At 33.8% G+C, this 8686-nt stretch overlaps 1 protein-coding gene across 2 annotated transcripts; it reads right to left on the reverse strand.

Annotated features, from left to right (window-relative positions):
* Positions 1–1654: 1654 nt before the first annotated feature.
* Positions 1655–8614, reverse strand: LOC148301157 (peptidyl-prolyl cis-trans isomerase FKBP4-like). Of its 2 annotated transcripts, none has more exons than XM_088273731.1 (7): positions 8118–8614; positions 7802–7941; positions 6436–6556; positions 5401–5805; positions 4487–4740; positions 4288–4398; positions 1655–3122 (listed from the first exon to the last, which is right to left on the reverse strand). In XM_088273731.1, the coding sequence occupies exons 1-7, from the start codon at positions 8314–8316 to the stop codon at positions 2946–2948; spliced, it is 1407 nt and encodes a 468-aa protein (XP_088129857.1). In that variant the 5' UTR covers positions 8317–8614; the 3' UTR covers positions 1655–2945. The 2 variants fall into 2 exon arrangements, with proteins under 2 accessions (XP_088129857.1, XP_088129858.1); XM_088273732.1 differs by having other exon boundaries at positions 4281–4398; positions 8118–8599.
* Between the last annotated feature and the right edge of the window lie 72 nt (positions 8615–8686).

An 8686-nucleotide genomic window follows, 5' to 3' on the forward strand; every position in this document is an offset into this window, starting at 1 on the left:
CCTAAAAAGATCTGTTGCACAGTATAAAGTACATTAAGTGGTTTGATATTTTTTTTTAATACATTGTATTATATTTATAAACTTTAAAAACGTTCTCCTGAAAAATCAAGTATTTTGATTTATGACGTTCTTGAAAGGAGTGAGCGATATGTATATTTTTCGATTCACTAATTAAGCTTAATCATTTAGTATCAATAGATTAATTTCCCACTTTCTATTATCGGTTAAGAATGTTGAGATACAGTTTTCATTGCAAAAAATCACTAACCTTGCGGGGGAGAAAGGGGAGTTATTTTATTTCTTAAGTTCTCCAAATTATAATTTTATATATCTTAATGTATGGTAACCAAATTGTTAATAGTCTATAAATTCCATACATTACCCAGGTACTGAGACTGATTTTGAATAATGGTTATGTAAATAAAAGTATAAGAACTAAACTGTTTTTGTTTATTTAAAAAAAGCCTTTTTGAATTTGATTATTGTGATAAGTACACTAAGACCTCACTTTGCGTCGTAGATACGTTCCAAAATATGGCGACGCTAATTGAAACAACGTAAAGTGAATTGCTATTTTCCATTAGCAAATCATATAAACATCAAAGATAGCGAAAATGAGTCTTAATTCAGTAACGACGCAACTTCGAAAAAACGCAAAGTGAAATGACGCAAAGCAAGGTCTAAGTGTACTGGATAAAACACCAAAAAGTATTCAAAATGTGTTCATGTGAGCGTATGCTCATATATTGAATAAATTTCATTGATATCTGGAAGTGAAAAACTATGTTACTATGAAAAACTTCTGGTATTGTGTTATTGGATGAAAAAAATAGTGATTGTTAATGACTTTTTATTATACGGCGACGGTATCGTCGCCGTATAATAAAAAGTGTTGAGACACTTTAGGCTTGTGAATCAAATGAGTGAAGTAAGAACAGTAAAATAAATTTACGAGCTTAATGTAGTTGTAATTAGAAGCAGAGGAGACCGAGGAAAACTTGGCATAATCAAGTATTTCAAAGACCTAAAGCAGTCAGGTCAGGAGTCAGAATAATTAACGGGTATGTATGAGAAGATACATGAATGCGGAAGAGGTGAAGATTGTTTGAAAAAACAGTGCTGTGGCGTTCTATTCTCTCCGCCAACCCCTGCGTGAAGCGACGTGATGGTTAGTTAGTTTGTTTTATGAAATAAAGGCGGAAACTTAATTCTTTTTAATTATTGCAAATGTTATTTCTCAGTTTTTATTATTCTTCTTCTTATTATAGGCCTTGCGGCCTGTTTTTAAGAGGGATTAGCCTCCTGCGACGTCGATTCCCAGCTCTTTGGTGGTCTGCCCGGGAGTCGTCTAGGGTTGGTCGTACAGTGCGATGTGGGGGAGTCTGGATGGTTCCATTCTCCTCACATGCGCGCATACCATTGTCTCCTTCGTTGCCTTCCCCACCTAACGATATATTTCTCGCATATTTCCCTGATCCTGGCATTTCTGATTCTATCTCGAAGACTCTTGCCTGTTATGCTTCTCAGAGTCTTCATTTCTGACACTCTAAGCGCGTTTTTTGTGGCAGCGGTGTCTGCTCAGTTTTTATTAATTACTGTAATTGTTATTTCACATTACAAGTTTTATTTCAGAGGCCAAATAAATTAAAGAATGTTTATTTGTTCAACGCTTTTATTAGTAATTTTAATGTACACAGAATATACAATAAATTCATATTACTTTAGTACGTTTCAAGGACTTAAGATACAATATATTTTGTATGGCTTCATGTTTGTCAAGGATTTCATAAATGTCTTATTTTGTAAAACATGGTTATATATGTGGATTGTTTTTTTTTCATTCTAAACACTAGTCTACATTGAAAAAAATTCGAAGCATTTATAAAAAAAAAACAATTGAAGTAATTTAATTAAAAAGTATTTATTAACCTAATATGTACTTGCCATGTTCTGAAGAATACTTTGCAGTGGGTGCGATACCTTGCACTTATTCAATACTTTTTTGACATACAATTTTAAAAAAAATAAATGAAGCATGCAGTCAAATGCAAATTATGTTTATCTTTTAAACATATAAAACAATGTGTATGGGGTATAAAACAATAACCACATTGGTTAGAATTACATTAATAAAAGAAAACAAAATGTAAATCATCAACTTGCATATTTTAAGCATATTGTAAAAAGCTAACCAAAGAAAAAAATATATAAATGACTTGACATAACAATAATTATGAAAGGTTAAACACTTGTATTAGACCACTAATTGAATTTTATTTCTCACTAGTTTCGAAAACTACAGATGTTTTTATTGATAGATGATCACTGACTAGTCGTTTAATGCTCTAAATACAAGTGTTTAACTTTTAATAATCAACATGTCATTCCACAAAGTTAATGCCAAATCAATAAACAATATATATTATTATAGAATTTGGGAAACAAATTTACAAAACTTGCAGATTTTCAACAATTAAATGAAGTTTATTAAAAATTAAGTAGATTTCACTGGTTTCATTAATTGATTCGGCAATCACTTTGTGGTAAAATCTATCCATGTTTAAATTAAGTTTTACTTAGCAAATACCACTATTTCTTAACACTGTGACACGTGTTTCGATGCATTCCACACCATTTTAAAACACAGTAAATACCTTACGATGTTTGAAAATGATGTGGAATGCATCAAAACTTGTGTCACAGTAGATTTAAGAAATAGTGGTATTTACTAAGTAAAATTTCAATTAAAGATGGATAGATTTCACCGAGTCGGTTATTGCAGTAAACTCGTGATATATGTAAAACAAATACATAAATAGCAATGTCTCCCTATACACTGCAGACTGATTGCCTCGGAATGAAGGCACATGGTGCAAAAGGCAGTAATACTCAGGCTTCCATATGTAGGAAACTAATAGTAATGGAATGACAGTCTAGGGCTCAAATTACATATTTAGGAATTGTCCATCTTTGTCTAGCATAAGAATGTTGGGGTTTTCCTTCTCGAATTCTGTGGGTTCCCTGTTGCGCTCGCTGTGGGCCCACTCGCCCGCCGCCCCTCCCCACTCCCCCAGGGCCTCGCCCATCACATCAGGCTGCGCCTTGGCTGTCAACTGCTCCGTCTACAGAATTCATAATGCATTTTAGACAATTCAATTCACAAAATTATTCAAAATACATTACAGTCAGCTTTGTAGAAGATTATGTGCATTAATTTTTAAATATATGACTAGTTTTATCTTTATAAAGTTAAATCTTCCCCTCCCGGTGATATATATTTACTACAACTTGACTTTAAAAATGAGAATATCAACAAAGTATAATAGATACGGGCTCAGAATTGTATTCTTCCGTAACATTATTACGTATTACATAAAAGTATTATGAAATAAAGTTATTCGTTTGCAGCGATGGAAATAAATAATTTGTGAAGAAATTGGGGATAAAATCAGCAATACACAAACGTTTCTTAGTGTGTGTTCTCGTTTCTCATGCTTTACATATGTATGACATGTCATAGTGTGTTTAGTAGCGTCAGGTCGTTCTCCACAGTGGCCGTGTCACTACGCTAGCTATTGCGGCTACTGGTGATGTATTTTTTTCTCCTTTTCAGAGCTAACATAACAAAATTGTTATATTTTAACTTCAAATATGATCAATAAAAGCAACATTTAGGAATATTAAAATTTTTCACGTTTTTAAATCACATTTTCATATGGTGTACAAAATACATATCATCATTGAACGCTGAAGTTTCTTAGCACCGAAAGTTAACCTCACGTACAACCGCCTCAGGTTATGAATAAATACTGACAAAAAATCTTACTTTGCAAACAGAATTGTAGGCAACAAACAAAATTTTGAGTTATGAACTTGAAAACACCTGATTTGCGGATGAGATCCCAGAGAGCAGATGAGATCACCGCGCAAGAACTGAAACAGCTGCGAAATGAGAAAATTAAGACGAAGACTGCAAAACGGGACACTTTAGAGACACACAAAGGAAAGGAGAATGTTTCTATTTCTTTGATCAAAGAACGGTGTGCAGTTTCATGGAAAAATATGCTCCCGAAATTCTGTGACTTTCCCAATTGCACTTGAGTGTGTATGGGGAATTTTATATTTCAATGTATTAAAGCTTTTTTCATGCAATCCTCATTATTGAATTTTTGCAATAAATAAAAAAAAAATCTCTCCACTTAAAAATTTTGCAGAGGAACTTTTCTTGATAAAGTAATTTAACATACAATATAAAATCAAAAATATAATAATATTCTGACCTTTTACCTCTCTATCTCTCTGCGCAAATTTTTCAAACATATTGCAATATATCTTCTTCTCTCTCTGAACCTGTTTCTTAATTTCAGATTTGCAAAAAGCCACATGGTTTGCTGCTGCCTAGAAATCGAGATACGTATGTAATATTTAGAGTACAAAGTTAATGAAACATTTCACGGAATTAGTAACTGAAATGCATTATTCGTACCTTATTTTCTGGCTCAATCTCTTTTACTCTCATGAACAGTTCAATAGACTTCTCAAGATCGCCAATCTCCTGCAGAGCGAGACCTTTTCTAAAAAGTCCCTTTACATTGTTAGGTTCAATTTCCAGAGCTTTATTTGCATTCTCTTTTGATTCCAACGGCAGAATCGGCTTACATTTCAGATAGCAAAGTGAGAGGTTTAAATAAGCCGATAAAAGCAGTTCATTTCTTTCCTTCAGACCTTCACCTTCATAACCTTAAGTGAACAAAGAAAAACAATTTAGTAACCAAAAAAAAATGCCATTCGTAAATACAGAGTGAGGCAGAATAACGGATGATGTTGAAATGACTAAAAATTTAAATGATTTCAATTTATTATGTAAAAAAAAAACTAGTTTTCATTACCTATTTTTTTTTAAATACAGCTAAATGACCCACTTAAACACAAGCATTGGTCTTGAAATATTTTACTTATTATTTTGACGTATGTATAATAATTTTGTATATTGCCAGGCTTATTATATACAGCAATATCTTCCTACCAACTACAAGTTCATCATCACAACACAGCATTTTCGATTGGATTATTAGAATAGTAGAATTTACTAGGAGGAACCATTGAGAAAAATGTTTTTGTATACTAAAATCAGAGTCGTGCATTCTATACAGGCAGAAAAGCGTGTGTCTACCCTAAATTACTCTCGTTCCATATAGAAACTCGAGCAGTGACTACTATGCCTTATCAAGGATAACCCAACCCTACTGCCTTAGTTACTTGCCTACTACCCTGATTAAAATTATGTGCACGCCACTGACTGTATGATGAAAATTAATTTGAAAAACACTGAATACTTTTTTATTATTAATTTAAAAAACGATTGTTATTCTGCCTCTCCCTGAAACAAGAAGATCTTACCAAAATCGGAGACCAAAAAGTCAACGGTTTTTTTATACATCTTAATGGCAAGGGCATATTTTGCAGCTTTGAAATAGTTATTTCCTTTGTCTTTGTAAATTTTCGCTTGAACAGTTCTTTCTTCGCTGTCGAGCGACCAGCTATCTTTCGCCTTCTCGAAACTCTTCAGGGTCACCGTATATTCTACCACGGCGTTTGCGGGAACACCCAATTCTTTATTTCCCTCGGCTTTGAACGCATACTTCGGTTGAATTATCAGCTTGGAAGTTTCCCCCGCTTTGAATTTCTCCAATGCCTTCTCGATACCATCGCAGACTCCCACCTCGCTACCCTCACCGAGGTTGAATTGTAAACTCTTGGTTTCGAATGGGGTTTCGCTGTCGGGCAGTCGGCCGACATATTCCACTGAAAACAAAAACTACTATATTTGTACTGTTGTATCAACATCTTATTTAAACCGTCCTTATTTAAATGTTCAAAATTTTGTAAACAAATACTGGATTCGAACAAGTAATTGTTATAAGAGTTTATAAATGTCTCAACAAACAACATTTTTTTTTAAGAAGATAATATTGGAGTCTGGGCATTTAAGGGTTGAAGAATTGTCAACGACCGGTGTGAGTGATTACGATTGTGATCTATTAAACCAGTCAATGTAGATCGTTAGATCTGTAAATACCCAAACATCCGTATCGCCAACTAAATTTATTTGTCTCTTTTGAGACATTTTTTTAAAATTATTTTAACTTCTTCACTTCAAACCCTTTTCGGCACTTGATGGTGCATAAGGCACTGCATCATATAAACGCACTGTTATTTTGATCGTTAACACATGAAGGAAAGGTGATCAGCCCTCTGCATCAGGTACTACTAGTCCAGGGTAATATTGAATAAATATTAGAGTGAAAAATCACTTATATTAATTTGACTCTCCGCTGGGAATCAAACCCGGGACTTTCAGTATGACAGCTGAGCGTGCTGACCATTACACTACGGAGGCGGATTATTAAAAAAAAAAATTCAACTCAAAGTTACCATCGACAAATGCCCCTTCTGTTGGAGCATCTAGTCCTGTTCCCGGTGTTCCTACAAAACGAATAATTCCTTTGTTTTTCTTTGGACTAAGATCTTCTCCCTCCCAACTGATCACCTCAATCTATAAAAAACAATTAAAATATTATCACAATGTAAGATTTTTGTGTCTATGGTGTATTTGTTGTCAGTGCAGTGGAATATGAATTTTCTGTGATTTTGATAGTAAAAATGTCAGGTGACTGCTCTCCGGGGGTTTTTCTTTTACCCCATAAAAAAGTACAATGTTAAGTTGGTGTAAAAAAAGTTTTTGAATTGACACGGTATTGTTATCGAAAAAGTTTATGATGCAGTTTGTTAACAACATTTTGAGTGTGTCCAAATACTTGTTCACAAAATCTGGATTATCTCCAATTACAGGAGTTATTTTCATATTATTTTTTGATATCTCATCAAAGATGAAGAAGAATATAGAAGTCTGGGCATTTACGGGGCTGACGACCGTCATAGGCTGGTTTAAGTGATCACTTTACACACGTGTAACATTCACCAATTCTACCCATTATTGACAACCACACTACTCAAATTCTTGGAAGTTCTATATATATGAACCAATTTAGAAACCTTGTTCTTGAATCACTAGAGGCATCTATTGGTGAGATGTAAAAAGATGTGAGATGTAAATTCTGCTTAGTAAAAAGCTTCTTTACATTTCACCAATAGATGCCTCTAGTGAAGTTCTAGTGATTCAAGAACAAGGTTTCTAAATTGGTTCATATATATAGAACTTCCAAGAATTTGAGTAGTGAGGTTGTCAATAATGGGTAGAATTGGTGAATGTTACACATGTGTAAAGTGATCACTTAAACCAGCCTATGACGGTCGTCAGCCCCGTAAATGCCCAGACTTCTATATTCTTCTTCATCTTTATGAGATGTCAAAAAATAATGCAGTTTGTTGTAGCTTCATTAGCGTGAAATTAAACAACCAATTGGCGTAAATTGGGAGTTGAACATAGATTTTTTTAGTATGATGCATAGTTTGGAGTTGCTCAGGGTTGGTAAAATAAAAACTTAATTATAGACAACACTGTTGAAACAAAAGATTTTTGTTTCCATTTATTTTTTAATTTAACATTATCCAATATTTGGATGCATAGAAGCTTTATGATTGCACATAAATAAGCTTGAAATACATAATCACACTTATTTAAATGAATTAAATAGTTTTACTGGCCTCATTTTCATCAGTTATCTGAAATATGCGACGCTTAAGAACTACGCTGTATGTAGATATCTCACCCTAAATAGAAGAGACTGCCAAACCTACAGGAATTTGCTTTTCACAATATAATGTTAACATAACTTACCTCAAATACCAGAATGGAGTTCCCAGGGATAGAACCGGAACCATTTTTTCCATAAGCATACTCAGGGGCACAAGTTATGGTACAAACTTCTCCCTTTTTCATAGTAGCCACGGCGATGTCCCATGCTTTGATCACAGAACCTGAAATGAGAAATAGAAATTACTCACCGGGAATATTATATGTATATAAGACTGTATGTATGTAATATGTTGTGAAATAAATAAATAAAATAAAATTGTTCACCATAAATAATCACACGGCTCTCAATCTTCAAGTAACTATAAAGTAAACAACATAATAAATAAGTTATCGGTACCTTTTCCAAGATCAAATTCAAATGGCGAGTTTCTATCCTTACTAGAATCGAACTTTTTTCCATCTGTGAATGTGCCGGTGTAATGCACGGTGACTTTGCAGCCCGTGGTTGGTAAATCAGATCCTACTCCCTCTTTTATGATCGTTTTCAAGACTCCCTTATCTCCAGCGGGAGAGATATCTACACCTTCCCCCGACATTATTATTTATAATATAGTAAAGTTAAGAACAAAGTATTTTGAGGTTGGATTGGGACCCGCCGACTCACTGCAGTCACACCACGATAGATGACTGAAAATGATAAAATAACAAGAAAACAAACTTGAAGGACGATTGTTTCTGGATCAATCTAAGTTCGAACCGCACGAAAACCGCGAACCAAAATAAGAAAATATCGAAAGAGTAAACAGGAAGACAAACTCTAAAGAACCGCAAAAATATACAGAAAAGTTGCCTGTCAGCGAATACCGAGTATTATATATTGATAGATAATTCTAGATTTTATAAAACCAGAAAGTTCTAGATTTTGTCATATAAGTAGGATCTGTTGTTTAATGTCCAAAAAACGGG

The sequence above is a fragment of the Brachycentrus maculatus genome, unplaced genomic scaffold, assembly GCF_059751285.1.
Source record: "Brachycentrus maculatus isolate JH-2025_06_01 unplaced genomic scaffold, ASM5975128v1 h1tg000601l, whole genome shotgun sequence".
In the NCBI taxonomy this organism is placed as follows: Eukaryota; Metazoa; Arthropoda; class Insecta; order Trichoptera; family Brachycentridae; genus Brachycentrus; species Brachycentrus maculatus.